General features: G+C 41.6%; 2 protein-coding genes across 6 annotated transcripts in view; both read left to right on the top strand.

The window, feature by feature from the left end:
- The window catches only part of si:dkey-27h10.2 (uncharacterized), a 31,041-nt gene extending 23,851 nt beyond the window's left edge, over nucleotides 1-7,190 (top strand). For all 5 annotated transcript variants that reach the window (XM_057332482.1, XM_057332481.1, XM_057332480.1 and 2 more), the window contains one exon: nucleotides 6,447-7,190. Coding sequence is in view for 1 of the 5 variants with exons in the window: in XM_057332481.1 (XP_057188464.1) it covers nucleotides 6,447-6,454 (8 nt within the window). In the remaining 4 variants the exon portion in view is untranslated. The remainder of the gene's footprint in view (nucleotides 1-6,446) is intronic.
- A 4,340-nt stretch (nucleotides 7,191-11,530) lies between these two features.
- Nucleotides 11,531-16,689, top strand: part of frem3 (Fras1 related extracellular matrix 3) — a 48,879-nt gene continuing 43,720 nt past the window's right edge. Inside the window, exon 1 of the mRNA XM_057332796.1 lies at nucleotides 11,531-16,672. Within this exon, the coding sequence (XP_057188779.1) occupies nucleotides 11,644-16,672 (5,029 nt within the window). The 5' untranslated portion in view covers nucleotides 11,531-11,643. The remainder of the gene's footprint in view (nucleotides 16,673-16,689) is intronic.

The following is a 16,689-nucleotide window of genomic DNA, read 5'->3' as shown; positions in this document are numbered from 1 at the left end:
GGCCCAACCAGACTTGGTTCTCAGAGCTGGTGCTTCTGATAACAACTCCCCCCTGGCCGATTCCCCTGACAGAGGACCTTCTGTCACAGGGGAAGGGAACATAACGGCATCCCAGGCAGACCCCTGGAAATTCCATGTCTGGACGGGACGAGAAGATCCTGAGTGGCCCACCCCCTGCGATGGTTGGGACAACTCTCAGGCTAGGGCCTTGGCCACTAGGCGGCTATATGCCCATAAGTGACGCGTATCGTCTTGGTGCTCTTCTCGAGAGAAGACCCGCGGAGTTGCTCGATCGGGAACGTGCTGTCCCTTCCTCAAGAGTGACTGGGGAGTAACCTCTCCTCCCTCCTCACTGGCAGTGTATGTAGCCGCTACGGCCGCTCATCACGACCCAGTTGCTGGGAAGCCTCTGGGACACCACGACCTGGTCATTTGGTTCCAAAGGGGCGCGAGAAGGCAACCGCCTAATCCGCGCCCCGTACCCTCAAGAGGCCCCCCCCTTCGAGCCCCTCGGAGCTGCCGCTCTTTCTCACCTCACGATAAAGACGGCTCTCCTGATGGCGCTCACCTCCAAGAGGGTAGGGGACCTACAAGCACCCTCCGTGTCCACAGATTGCCTAGAACTCGGGCCCGGTGATTCTCACGTTTTCCTGAGACCCCGGCCCGGCTACGTGCCCAAAGTTCCCACCACTCCCCCTAGAGACCAGGTGGTAAACCTGCAGGCGCTCCCCACTGGGGAGGAAGACCCAACCCCATCCGTGTTGTGTCCAGTACGCGCACTGCGCCTCTGCTTGGATCGCACGCAGAGCTTCAGAAGCTCTGAGCAGCTCTTTGTCTGTTTTGGAGGTCAGCAGAAGGGGTGGGCTGTCTCCAAACAGAGGCTGGCGCACGGGATCGTGGATTCCGTCGCTACGGCAGACCGATCTCAAGATCGCCCCTGCCCGTTAGGAGTGAGGCACACTCCTCATGGGCACTGGCTCAGGGCGCCTCTCTGGCAGACATCTGCAGAGCTGCGGGGTTGGGCTATGACCATCTCCTTCGCGAGGTTCTACAAACTACGCGTGGAACCGCGCGTCCTGCAAGGCAACATGTAGGACCGGCAGCCGGTAGGGCGTACACCTGCGAAAGCCCTTACACCCTTCCTTAGGTGGGTCAGCGGCTATTTCCGCCTCCCTTCTTTCCCCACTGGGTAAAAAACAGGCATTCCATCCATCACTAAGCACCTTCCTGGGGGTAGGCTGGGCAGAGCAGCCCTGCCCCCTTAGGCCGGGGAACAGTTGAGCCATCTACTTAGCTCTAACCGGACCTAGTGCTCCAGACGTGGTAACCCCCCCAGTGGGCGGTTCCGTCTGATGTATCCTCATGATTGGTTCCCACCTCGGTAACCCATGACATCCCTAGGTGGACTCCCACCTTGCGGTTAACTCCTTCAGTCCACATAATTTCCCATGAATTCTCCTCTGATGGTGAGAACATGTTGGTGTCTCCACTAATTCCTCCCTATGGAGGTAGTGGTCTCTGTAGCGTTTTTCCCCCAGGGGGGAATAATGCTTACCCAGTGGCCCTTACGGTGCCGGGCGGCTTCTCGCTGTAAGAGAATCAAGGCCTCCGCCCGTGACGGCCGGTGGCAGGGGCTTCCCACCTTTTCTTCAAAACCTCTGGGACCCCCTACCTCTCCACTGGACGGTTACAATTTTGCGCTAGCGCTCGTCTGACTCGCCCAGGCCAGTCAGCGTTGCTCCGCTGGAGATTGTGACACGGCACAGCGCTGTAGCGTTTTCCATAGGAACCCCATCTGTCGGCTCGACACAACGTCGAGAGACCGACAGAAAGGGAACGTCTTGGTTACGTATGTAACCTCAGTTCCCTGATGGAGGGAACGAGATGTTGTGTCCTTCTTGCCACAACGCTGGCCACCCGCCGCAGCAATCGAGGGATGCTCAGGCTCCTCAGACCAAAGGTGAATGAATGCAGCACGCCGTCTCCTTTTTATACCAGGATATCCGGGGGCGGAGTCCGGCATGCAAATTTAATTCACCAATTTCATTGGCCTTTTCTAAACTAGTCAGAAGTTGATAGGTTCTCAAGAGCGAACCCCATCTGTCGGCTCGACACAACGTCTCGTTCCCTCCATCAGGGAACTGAGGTTACATACGTAACCAAGACGTTCTCTTTGGGAAATAAATGTATGAGTGCTGCCAACATTGTTGCAGAGGTTGAAGGGGTGGGGGGTCAGCCTGTGAGTGCTCAGACCATACACTGCATCAAATTGGTCTGCATGGCTGTCGTCCTAGAAGGAAGCCTCTTCTAAAGATGATGCAATAGAAAGCCTGCAAACAGTTTCCTGAAGACAAGCAGACTAAGGACATGGATTACTGGAACCATGTCCTGTGGTCTGATGAGACCAAGATAACCTTATTTGGTTCAGATGGTGTCAAGCGTTTATGGCGGCAACCAGGTGAGGAGTAAAAGGACAAGTATGTCTCTCCTACAGTCAAGTATGGTGGTGGGAGTGTCATGGTCTGGGACTGCATGAGTGCTACCGGTACTGAGGAGCTACAGTTCATTGAGGGAACCGTGAATGCCAACATGTACAGTGACATACTGAAGCAGAGCATGATCCCCTCTCTTCGGAGACTGGGCCGCAGGGCAGTATTCCAACATGATAACGACCCCAAAATAAGCTGAGGGTAAAGGTGATGGACTGGCCAAGCATGTCTCCAGACCTAAACCCTATTGAGCATCTGTGGGGCATCCTCAAACGGAAGGTGGAGGAGCACAAGGTCTCTAACATCCACCAGCTCCGTGATGTCGTCATGGAGGAGTGGAAGAGGACTCCAGTGGCAACCTGTGAAGCTCTGGTGAACTCCATGCCCAAGAGGGTTAAGGCAGTGGCCAAGCAAAATATTGACACTTTGGGCCCAATTTGGACATTTTCACTTAGGGGTGTACTCACTTTTGCCAGCGGTTTAGACATTAATGGCTGTGTGTTGAGTTATTTTGAGGGGACAGCAAATTTACACTGTAATACAAGCTGTACACTCACTACTTTACATTGTAGCAAAGTGTCATTTCTTCAGTGTTGTCACATGAAAAGATATAATAAAATATTTACAAAAATGTGAGGGGTGTACTCACTTCTGTGAGATACTGTATGTAAAGAAGCAAAAAATACATGTATATGACAGATTGATCTCAAGAGATCAGATTATAAATGTAACAACCCTGCTGATAAAAACAAAAGAAACCCAAAAGAAACCATCACAGAAATTAATGGTTTCCATTCAAATACCATTGTGAACCATTAGCTTTTTGCATTAAAACCATTACAAAATTGTAGTGTTTTGGGCATTATTCCAAAAGCATTCTGCCAGATCACGAGAACGGTGCACGTTTCATTGTTTTTAACACGAGCAAGAGTTTATTCGCAGTTTATAATACAGAAGCATTGTGGTGTCATTTGCCTGTCGAAAATAGCGCTTTACTTCAATAATAACTGTTTTAACAGCTTTAAACAGCCGTCCAAGTTCAGAAATATATGAAAAGGCACTTTATTTTACACACCACTCCCTTCACGCGCAATCGGGAGAAAGACTTGTGCTTATTCTGAAATTACAGTCTGAAAGACAAACATACGTATATAATCAAGATGATGTAGAGGTAATTGCTGCTGCTTCCTGGGTGGACGTTTGCCTACTTTGTAGAAATTAAGCTTTTGTGCGCAGCCTAAAATTGCACTGCGCTGGTCCTACAGTAAGTCTGCGCAGCAGCTCACGAGTGCAGCTTTGTTCAGACGGAACATTGCCCTCCGTCAATTTGCAATCGCCTTCCTCCGTGCGTTCGCGATCGAGTTCCAAAGGTTGGGGTTTCGGGGAACCGTCGCGCTCCACCTGCAGTACCTCTGCGCCCCCCTGGTTGAGAACCACTGGAGAACAATAATTTCATAAACTGCTACTTCCAATACAGCAGTAAGCTACAAAGCCGCCTATGCACACTAGTTCAGGCACATTAAGGTTTAACGGATAACAGAATTAAAAATGCAGAACTCAAAACAGGGTCATCCAGTAGCACATTCTCTTTAATTCTTTCTATTACCAGTATGTGTCCTAGAGCAGCGGCTTTACAGGCTCAGCTGTGATCAGGACACTGCTGACAGACAGATACCTTCACCTGCCCATATCTGCCCTGGACATAATAGTCACATTCCACAGACCAGGACTGACAGATCACCCCCCAGATCACCAACACAGACTCTTTTAACTGCTAGTATAAGACAAAACTTCAGAAGGGAACTTTGGCATTCATGCAACAAGGTTGAGGCACAATCTTATGCTATTTGAAACAACTTTTAAGATGCTTTAGACCTCAGAAAAGTCCACAGAAAAGTTAGCCACGCCTGAAGCAAATAAACACGCATGACACTCAGAAATGGAGCAGCGACAACATGCAGATGCTCACTGCTTTTAGGGACTGTTTACAGTTTAATTCTGAAGTTTATTTAGGTGTTGCCGTGCAGTCATTCTATACATGAGAGGATATGCTGAGGGAGATGAGAGGATGCACGTTTTGTATACATGACTACAAAACCAAAGAAAGCCAAATAATAGTGCCTACCCTTTTTAGTTTGGCAGAAATAAATAGTAATAAATGTGCATTTTTCACAGGAAAATAAGTTTGTTCCTCGATCCTTGTTCCAAGACGAAGACGAAGACGAAAGACGAAAAAAAAAACGTGCGGAAATTTCGGACGCAAATTTCGGACTCAATGTGCAATGGGTTTAATACATACTTCTAGTGGATCATTGGATGTTATCTCATGGATGATTTATAGGGATTCTTTTGTATTTGTCCATACATTAAAATCTCGCATATTCCACCTTTAAAATGAGTTTACAAATCTTTCCCAAACAGCTCTTCTATAATTGGAAGTTCTACTTAAATTTAACAGATTGGGGCTCTGAGATTAGTCCTTTGGTTCCTCTTTGTTAAATCCTCAAAGGAATGTGTAGTCTTCCAGCTACCTGCCTTTCTTTCTATAGTTAAAGGGGGGTCATGAGATTTTTATCTCAGTCTCAGTTTACTATGTACCCCAGCTCTGCCTAACCAGTCTATTTAGACTTGTATGGTTCACTTTTTGTTTTAAACTGTAAAGAGAGTTTGTGTTAAATAAAACAACCAGCTTTCCAGTTTGTGAAAATGAATTGGCTGTTAATGATTAGCTACCCTTACATGGACCAATGTAATCTGATTAAAAATTCAGTCCGAAACAAAAATGCTCCATATAAACATTTACATTTGGCAGACGCTTTTATCCAAAGCGACTTAAACTGCATTGTACTATACATTTGTTTCTGATTATGTGCAATCCCCTGGGATTGAACCTATGACCTTGGCGTTGCTAGCGCCATGCTCTAACTGCTGAGCAACAGGAAAGCTCATCAATCAGATTAAAAATGCCAAAACCGATTTAAATTTCAGTCGGATTGTAAGGAGTGGTTTATGCCGTTTGTAATCCGCTAGGACATATAAACACTTGAAAACCAAAGCAGGAAGTTTTGCGCATGTGCAAAGAAGACGCTGGGTCGTACAGACGTAAGGGCATATGATACACAGAACGAGCAGCTGATGAAGCGGTACAAATTTACATATGCTTGTCATCTCTAAATGAACATATTAATGTTTTTACGCATTTAACTGTTTCCCTGGATTGAGTTTTTAACCGCAATTTCTCAGTTTCTTTTTAAAACATGATACATTTGCAGATGTACAAACATAGGGCAAAATATCTCATCATAAAATTTCATTTGTATTCGTAGTACCGAACATTTATTTTATTGATTGTTTACTTAAATGTGCTTTGGAAGGATTTACTGGTTTCACCATGGTAAATCGATGTATAACGATGATATGTAGACATTAATTTGCCGTTTATGAACTGTACATTATTATGCTGTTGTCTGTGACATAAAATAATCTGTTCTTATAACATGATTTGAGTAGCCATTTTGTGAATATTATAATGATGATTAACTGTTACTTTTAGTGGGTATTTAGGTGAACACTTGTGCAGTGTGCACATGTCAGCAGATTATAACGGATTTGAAGCTTTTGTTAAAATATGGATGGAGTTTAACAGTGTATGACACCTTGAATATGTTTTATATGTTTTTCATGATTACATAAATATATTACCCTCATCAAAAAAATGTTTAGTATAAGATCATGTCAACCCTAAATACATACAAAAAAGGCTAAATAAGTGGATGAGGTTTTAAAAGCTGGCCTTACAACTTGTGTTAAAAAGTAGCTTTCAGTTATTTCTTATGTTATTAGCAGGTTTACCTTTTAAATACTTTGTAGTATTTGTATAGATTTTATGATTCAAATGTATTAATAGTGTGGTTAAACTGAAAATGTTATAACAATAATCCATCTTCTGTTTTGCAGATCTCTGAACCTGACTAATGGATTTTTTCAACCTGTATGTAAAGGTATGATGATGTACTGTAAATTGCAACAAAGAATAAAATACTCATTATTGTTTTCCCTGTGGAATTTTTGTAATAATATTATGTCAAAATAACTGGTGTTTTAGGTGTTTTAAATGTATGAAAAAAAAATACTGCTTTCCTTCTTGTGTCTCTGCCCAGCTGTGCTCACACTATGGTGGGCTACTGAATCATACTCTTATTTTTTTTTACATTGTGTGAAGTCAGCATGGCTTTCTGGATTTGTCTTTGAAATAAAGGCCATAATCTCTTAAAACACAGGGAGATTACCACAATATATCATTATTGCAATGAAGTATATAGTTTCAACAACATTATGCACCAATATTTCTTCAAAATATATACAGTTGTTATGGCATATTTCACAGCTTGTATTTATACATAATTTGTCATTAACACCACATTGATTGCAGTTAAATCAGTTTTCTTGTGTGCTTATAATTGTATAATCTTACATTGTTGTAATTACACTTAGACGACTCATTTTTCATTATTATTATTAATAGCATGTGTCATTTTATGTATTTTTAGTAATATTTTTAATTAAACAGCTTGGATTAGTGTTTATGTACAGTATGTTGTCTGCATTGTTTTATATCTAGTTGTAATTCAATATTGTAATGTCCTGTTCTGGCTACTTTGCACCTTTTTGCGACTAAAATAAACCTGGCTTTTGTATTTGTATCATCTCCACAATGATTTAAAACTGTAAATAAAAATTGCTCCAAGATCCCACTGTGAGCTTCAAAGAATAAAACCGCCACTTCTTTTTTTCTAGTATGAAGTTTTGTAATTGTATTCTATACATTAGCAGAACATTAACCGTTCTCTGCCGACATGCTCAAAAAATATTATTCTTGGCTTATAATAACATTTTTACTTATAATAAAATAACCAACATTAATACAAATGCATTAATATGTACGGCACTTATTTCTAGGTAGATTGAAAATGTATCTCTTGCAAACATTCAAAGCTCATATACGTGCACCTGGTGTATGCACACTGAAACAAAACCTCTTTGCTAAAAGACAGGAAGACAGGAATAAGTTGTCACCTCAGATTCTTCTCAAACACCTGAACATCAGAGGCCCCTGACTTAACATCTCCATAAAAACAACAGAAAAAAAGGCATTTTGATCATTCAACAAAATCATGAGCTGAACATGAAATCATGTTTTGAGGCAAATGTTGATCAAAAATGAAAAACATAGAGCAAATGTATCTGAGACTGGAAGGCTGATGTGCAATGAGTTTAGTTCACCTACAGTAACACCGTTTCTACACCGGACGCGGCGCGACACGATAAAAGACAATAAAACACATTAGAACACATTATAATTTAAAATAATTTCCACACTGAATGCGGCGTGACGTGACACGACAAACCCATTAACAAGCCGGTGTCATGGCGTTGCACCGGTCGTGTCCGGTGTAGACACGGTGTTACCTATACCAAGTTATCATAACGTTATGTACATTCTTTTATACTTTTATACATGACACACTTAATAAACAAATACATTAATAAGATATTTAAAAGACGACACAGGCAGTGTGGTTTATCAATACACATGTATATTCCTGTATGGTTCCTGTGGTCAGTTAGAGGGATGTGTGTTTATGAGGGCAGGAGGACATGAGGAGAGGTAGCATTACAATGCTGACGTGACCGCAGGAGGAGGCTACCACCACCCCTCTCCCAGCTCACCCTGTGCATGATCCGGAGGGGTAAATTATCCCATGATCCTCTATTTATATATTTTTATATTTACTGCACCGGATGACTGGGATGCTGCAATGTGCGAGAGCAATGCGAAATGTTAGCATCCATTCTGGGAAAGAGTTATTCTAAGACAGAAGGAGCTTCGGGTGATGCAGGCAAACCTGAATAACATAATTGCCATGACTTGTTCCACTGAACCTGCCATGAACTCAACCAAACGATGTTTGTATATAATGTATAAGGTTTTATCTGGCAGTACAATCTAGGCCACAATTCTATATTTGATCAGTGGTTCTCAAACTGGGGGGCGTGGCAAACTGGACACAGGGGACGCAGTTTTTGTAACATATTTTAAAATAGAAATTGATCACGCATTTTGTGCAATCAAAGATCAGAACAATAAGACCACCAACCAAATAACTGTTGTTCCAGCCTTGTATAATTGAATGTGATGTTGGTTTCATTAAAATTCTAAGTTTAATAATATAAGTATATATTTGGGTGCGGCACAAAGGGATGCACCCTACACCAAAAAAAGTTTGAGAACCAATGATCTATACTAATGTAAAGCACTACAGTATATGTAATCTTGTGCGTAAATTCTCTAAGGTTATTGTGACCAATTTGTAAAACATCTCTTTGTTCTAAAGTTTGCCTGCTTTGCTTTCCAGTGACAGAATTTATATGCAAGTGCTGATAGAGTAGCATGTGGCTGTCAACATTTCAGTTTCATTGGATACATGTAAAGGCCACATGACTGTATTGACACAGTAGCATTTTGCCTGTTAGTATGCTTGTACTATGAGGTGAAGAGTGCTGGTAGCAGTGTTTGTAATCTATGTATCCTGTGATATGTTACTTGGCCACTACTGTGTGCAGGTGGACGGTTATATGTCTGATAAGGCTGGGAGATGCTCAAGTGACATGAGGCTACTCGACATGGGAATGTCAATAATGATTCATGACTTTTGTTTCTCTGACCAACAGATTGACACTTTTTAGTGCTATGATGGTACAAGCATTGTAAAAAACTTGACAGGTTTAAATGTATAGCATATAGGCTGATTTCCTTCAATCACTCAGTACAACACTAGACCACTTTTGCAACAAGCTGCGTGCCAGTTATGAGTGCACCATTGGTTATTTTAGCAAACCGACAAAATAGAAACGTGCTCATCAAACACCCATGGCATGCTGGGTATCCAGCGTATGCTAACACGGGTTTTTCACAAGCGTTGCTAAGTGTAGTGTTGTCCCAATCATGTATCAGAATAAACAGAGTGCCCTTTATTTTTGTAAGTGTTATTCAAAGGCATCATACAATTCATTAGCGGAATGATAATTTTACAGTTTGCATTGTTAAATAGTGTGTGTATATTTACTCTCTATGAAGACTTATGGCCTTTGTCTACTCCAAGGGATTTCTGGTTTACAATGTGCTGAAAGGCCTCAGTCATATTAAATTAAACTTGTTGGTTTTTAAGAACTTCCTACAGTATCCATCTGCACCTTGTTTTATATGTAAACTGTTAAAATTAAAATATATTATTGTACATGATATTTATTCTTTGATTAAAAATGATTATGGATCACGTGATGTACTATGCCTAGTGCATAGTTAACTATCAAAACAGATGTATAGATATACAGTAGTAGCATGACACATTAATTAAATAATTGATGTTGAGTTTAATTCAGTTTATTGTTTCAGTTTTATTAAACGAGGAAATGTCAGTTATTAGTGAAAATGATGACCAAAACAAAAATGTTATTGGTAATTTAATCGGATATGTGAGCCATATATCCGTTGGAAACACTGCTCCATAAATGGAAAGAGGGTATTTATATCTAGATGTGACCACAAGGTTTCCATACACAGTATGTATTCTCAAGTATCTACCCTGATTCTCACTTCAGCTAGGTCATGCTAAGCGGATGTTGTAAAAGAAAAACATGAAATAAACATTCCAAAAGCCCCCCCCCCTTTAAAAAAAGCAGGAAATCAAAAAATATATATGAAATATGAATAATAAACAAATACATATAATTAATATTCTTTTAATAATTGATTGATGCATATATTGCCAATTTAGATCATGTGTGACATTAAGTGATAAACTCTATATACTCCTGACAGCCATCGGGGATTTCCATCCTTATCTGCTGAACATATTTAAAATCTCATCCCCGGTGACTGCAATCGCAAAATATATATTTGGACTCTCTAGAAATAAAATTATATGGGAGGATTTTTTTAGACAGGCAGTAGGACATGAAGCTTACGAGCATTTTGAATCAACTCAAACTATGCTGATGGTTGACAAATAAAGTGACATGGGAAATGTGCCTAAATATCTTTCAACAACTTAGCACTGCACATAATTTATGCTTGTTTAATAAAAAAAAGAAATATCAAGGACTGAGGACCAGCAACCATTGTTTGTATCATTTTACGTTATAAAGGGTCCTTGGGAACCCTCTGTCCACCTGTTTAACCAACTGGAATGAGAATTGTGTTGCTTGACCTTTCAACAGCACCATGAGGTGACCCCCAAGTTACAAGAACATGAACAGACAGTAACTTTAGACTGTAAAAAGACTTTGTTAGAAAATACCACAACCACTTATAACAATAAACCAAAAAGGAAGTATTAGGGAGAATACATTTCAATACAATAAAAAATGCCAAATTGCAACATCCAGGTGACAGATTTCAGAAGCATTTTGACTCTGCCACACCAACAGAAGGCGCTGTCGCTACTCTTCAGAAATATTTACAGATTTCATTCTTTTTTTAAATAATATTATTTATTTTTTCTAACTTAATTGTTAAATGAATAAACAGTGAAAACTGAATATTCTAATCATTTCATAAAGCTTGGCAATAAAGCTCTTGGGCAATCATTATTTCTTGACAGATTGTCACACATCTCAAATCAATGTTAAGTTCAGAATTTGATCAGAATGTGATTCATTAAATATTTATCCTTCTATTTGTATAAGTTTCAATTTGAGGTTTTAAGAAAAGATATCTAGATGGGGTTTCCTGGCTATGATCCTAATATGAATGCTTCCTCACTGAGGCACTGCCTTTGGTGGGTAAGAAGGGAGAAAAGGGCAGGGCTATAGTGAATTCATTGCTTTTGGGGGGATGTCTAATGTGCTGCCTTAAATTAGCCGGGGGAGAGGCTGGACTGAGGGTGGAGCTTTGCACTGTCACTATCTCCCTTGTTGAGTATTACCTGCAGAGCTTCAGTAGGTCGGCTGCACTTGTGCCGTGTGTGTGAGGACAGAAAGATAAGGAAACAACAGTGAGGAAAAAACTGAGACATTCTAACATTTACCTGGACACTGCAGTGCATCTATTTTTGCATTTTCTTTAAAAAGTGCAGTGCAACTAGCTATAGATATGGCTGGTTGTCTGCAAAGTGGGAGGCTGAGTACAACAAGAGCACTTCTGAAGTGCCTCTTTGTATTGTTTTCATTCGGATGTTGTCTCTCTACAACCAATGCAGATCCTTTCGACGCAGCTTTTCGTCATAGGCACCGATCTGGACCTACTGCTGAAACAATTTTGGTAGCCAACAATGGGATTAGAGTTCCCTTTGGACGCTCTGTGTATCTGGACCCTGTCAATGACCTTGTTACTGAAGTGCATGCAGGAGACCGCTGTCATATTACAGTCTTGGATAATGACCCACTTGCACAGAGACCTGGAATGCTAACACCCAAGAAGTTCCCCTGTGCTTTTGGAGCAGAAGAGGTCAAATACACTCACTTTGGTTCCCGGAGCCCTAGCAAGGATCACATAAAACTGCAGTTGAGGTATGACTCCCACACAGACACTGTGGTGGTTCCTTTTGTTCTCGAAGTAGAAGTGGTATTTCAGCAACTGGAGATTCTCACTCGTAACATGCCTCTGGTTGTGGACAAGCTCAATGGTCTAAGTAACCCGATTGACAAAAAAACCTTAGAGTTCGCTTTTGAAGATGGTGTCACTACATGCAAGGTGACCACGCTAGTTGGTGCGGGCAAGCTTCCCAGGTATGGCACTCTTACTGATAACTCGGTTAATGGGCAGATGATTAATTGTGATGATTTTCTCAAGAAGGGAATTCAGTATAAACATACTGCCACTACCAATTCTCCCAACAGAGATTACATTCCAATGCTTGTGGAAGTACAAGACAATGATGGTAATACTATTCAACAAGAGCATTTTCAGATAATGGTTAGAATCAAAGAGGGTACTGAAAATACACCACCTAAGCCTAGCTTTATATCTATGATGATGATGGAGATTGACCAATTTGTGATGACAGCCATTACTTCAGATATGCTGGCAGCTGAAGATGTTGAATCGAAATCCGATCAATTAATTTTTAACATAACATCTCCTCTCGGCTATCAGCAGGGCTATATTATCAGCACAGATGATCAAAACCAGTCAATCACCTCTTTTTATCAGAGAGACATAAAAGACCTGAAAATAGCCTATAAGCCTCCCTCTGAGGATTCAGATGTAGAAAGAATTTTCCAGATTGAATTTGAAATTGTTGACACTGATGGAGCTGTGTCTGATCTCTTTGCTTTTATGATTGTTGTAAAACCAATGAACACTTTAGCCCCAGTGGTGACCAAAAATACAGGGCAGCTGCTTTTTGAGGGACAATCGAGATCTCTATCCAGCTCACAAAATTTAGAGATTAGTGATGAGGACAATCTTGATGATGTGAAGATTACTGTGGTTGATGGCTTAAAACATGGAGAGCTGACAGTGTTAGGGTCTCAAAGAAAGTTTTTCACACCTGCTGATCTCGATGCTGGAGTTGTTGTATACCAGCACGATGGAAGTGATACCTACAGTGACAACATTATATTCAGAATGACAGATGTCAGTAATGAAGTAGAGTTTTTGTTTCCCATCACCATCGCCCCCACCGATGACGAACCTCCCATTATAAACGCCAATACAGGTATTGCACTTTTTAAAAATGAAGTGATGCAGATCTCCCCCTTCATCCTGAGTGCAACTGACATTGACTCTGAAGACTCAACCATTAAATTTATATTAGAAGAGCCTTATTCACTGATTGGAGAGCTGCTCCTCAAGCAGGCGGAGCCTCCGCAAGACCCATCTGCATGGAAATTCAGCTCAACAGATGAGATGTTTGAACAGGTGGTGACGGAATGGTTCCAGCAAGATATTCTGGATGGAAAGCTGTTTTATCGTCACAAAGGACCTCACAGTACAACCACTGTGATTGACCAGTTTGTCTTCAGAGTCCAGGATGACAACGACCCACCAAATCAGTCAGGAGAACACACATTCACCATTAAAATCCATCCAGTGGATGACATACCTCCAGAACTTTACCCTGGCACCACACTACACATGACAGTCAAAGAATATGAGCTGACATTTTTTATGAAGAAATCTTTACGTTATACAGATCTGGACTGCGATGACAGGGACCTTAAGTACACCATCATCAAACCTCCAACTGACACAGATGAAAACAACCCCATTCCTCTTGGTGCCATTGTGTTGACTGACAGTCATGACATTATCATCAGTGAGTTTACACAAGCTCAGGTCAACCACCATAAAGTGGCATACAAACCCCCAGACCAAGAGCTTGGTATTACTCCAAAAATGCTCCAGTTTACGTACACTGTGGAGGACACTGCTAGCAATTCTGTTGATGGAGTTTTTACCATAATTTTGCAGCCCGTTGACAACAAACCCCCTGTAATTACCAACACTGGTTTCACTGTTCAGGAGCAAAATACATTTATAATAACCAGAAATGAACTAAATGCTTCTGACCAGGACACAGAGGATGAAAATATTGTATTCACAGTGACCCAGATTCCAAGATTTGGACAGCTGCAGTATTTGGAAATTGACATGTCTAATGGAGAGACTTTTGTGTTGGAGGACATCGAAAACAGTCGACTGGCCTATATTCACAGTGGTGAAGAATCTCTCAGTGATGTCATTAAACTGGACATTAGCGATGGCTTCCATGAGGTGCCCATTGTCATAAAAATCAGCATCAAGCCTGTCGATGACGAAACCCCAACCATTATATTACCTTCTGGTTTGTTTGGAGCTTCCATTGATGTACTTGAGAATGGTGCAACAGAAATCACCAGCAATGTCATTCAGGGTCGTGATGAAGACACAGATGACCTCATGCTCACTTTCATAGTAGATGAGCATCCCAGATTGGGTGAAATAATGGTAAGGGGAGCTCCTGCTGAGCGCTTCACCCAGCAAGATATAATCAATGGTGTGGTTGTCTACGTTCACACAAGTGGTGAAATTGGCCCTATCAAAGAGCATGACTCCTTCAACCTCACCATATCTGACATGTCTGACGAATGGGTTGTTGGTGGCAACAAAGTCCAAGGCGTTCGTGTCCATGTCACCATCCTACCTTTAGACAGCATGCCACCTGTAGTTAGTGTGGGTGGCCAGTTTTTAGTAGTAGAGGGTGAAAAGAATGTTATCACATTGGAGCACATTCAAGCTGAGGATATTGACACTGATAATGATGATATCTTGTGCACTATTATTGTTCAGCCCACATCTGGTTATGTGGAGAACATTTCACCAGCTCCAGGGTCTGAAAAATCCAGAGCAGGCACTGCCATCACTGCTTTTACAATTAAAGATGTTGGTCTTAGCCACATCTATTATGTTCAAAGCATTCACAAGGGTTTGGAGCCGGTGGAGGACAGGTTCACTTTCCGCTGCTCTGATGGTATTAACTTCTCAGAGAGGCACCTTTTTCCCATTGTCATCATCCCAGCCAACGATGAAAAGCCAGAGATATTCATCCGTGAGTTTGTCGTGATGGAGGGAATGAGTTTGGTGATTGACACTCCTATTTTAAATTCTGCTGATGCTGACATCCCAGGTGATGAATTATCTTTTGAGATCATTGAAAATCCCAAACATGGAAACATAGTCCAGCAGTTAAGTACTGGCACAGTTCCAGAAGTGAAATTTTCCTTAAAGCAGATCATGGAGGCATCTAATATTGTTTATGAGCACGATGACTCTGAAACCAAGGAAGACCGTTTTAAAATTAAACTCACTGATGGAAAGCATACTGTTGAGGAGAAGGTCATCATAATGATTATTCCTGTTGATGATGAAACCCCAAGAATGGCAATCAATGATGGTCTTGAAGTAGAAATAGGAGAAACCAAAGTAATTAGCAACAAAATCCTGAAGGCCACGGATTTGGATTCAGAGGACAAAGAGCTTACTTACATCATCCGCTATGGCCCAGGTCAAGGCTATCTCCAGCGAATCACTAAACATGGAGTTGTCACTGGCAATATTAGCATTGGAATGAATTTCACTCAAGATGAACTTGACAAACAGCTGATTCAGTACGTTCACACAGGCCAGGAAGGTATCCGTGACCTACTAAAGTTTGATGTAACAGATGGAATTAATCCACTAATTGATCGCTACTTCTACATTAATATTGGCAGCATCGATATGGTATTCCCTGATGTTATTAACAAGGGTGTGACCCTCAAAGAGGGAGGTAAGGTCACCTTAACCACAGACCTTCTCAGCACAACTGACATCAACAGTCCAGATGAATATCTAAGTTTCAGCATCACACGTGCTCCCAGCAGGGGTCATCTGGAATGTACTGATCTCCCAGGTGTGCCCATCTCCACCTTCGCTCAGCTGCAGCTTGCTGGCAACAAAATTTACTACATCCACACATCTGACGATGAAGTGAAGATGGACAGCTTTGAGTTTGAGGTGACCGATGGCTACAACCCTGTGTTCCGCACCTTCCGTGTATCCATCACTGATGTCGACAACAAGAAGCCAGTCGTAACGATAAACAAACTGGTACTGGGCGAAGGAGAAAGCAAGCTGATCACACCCTTTGAACTGACAGTGGAGGATCGGGATACACCAGACAACCTGTTAAGGTTTATAGTGACTCAGGTGCCAGTTCATGGTCAACTTTTGTTTAACGGAACTCAAATCATTACAACATTCACCAAGCAGGACCTAAATGAGAATTTCATTACTTACGATCATGATGGCACAGAGACAAATGAAGACAGCTTCTCCTTTACAGTAACTGATGGAACTCATACTGACTTTTATGTTTTCCCCAATACTGTATATGAAACTCGTAAGCCTCAGATGATGACCATTTATATTAACACAATGGACAATGGAGTGCCTCAAATTGTTATTAACAAAGCAGCACCCACTCTCAGAGTTCTTCATACTGGGCACCTTGGCTTTTTGATTACCAGTAAGGTTCTAAAGGCTGAAGACAGAGACAGTCCAAACAATGTGCTCAAGTACATTGTGACCAAAACCCCTCTCCATGGCTTTATTATGAATGCTGCGTTGGGCAATGACAGCATCAAATCCTTCTCGCAGGGTAAGTGGTTATGTAAA

Source organism: Triplophysa rosa, linkage group LG4 (assembly GCF_024868665.1).
Source record: "Triplophysa rosa linkage group LG4, Trosa_1v2, whole genome shotgun sequence".
Lineage (NCBI taxonomy): Eukaryota > Metazoa > Chordata > Actinopteri > Cypriniformes > Nemacheilidae > Triplophysa > Triplophysa rosa.
Note: the sequence above shows the minus strand (reverse complement) of the source record. Positions and strands in the feature narration are given on the sequence as shown.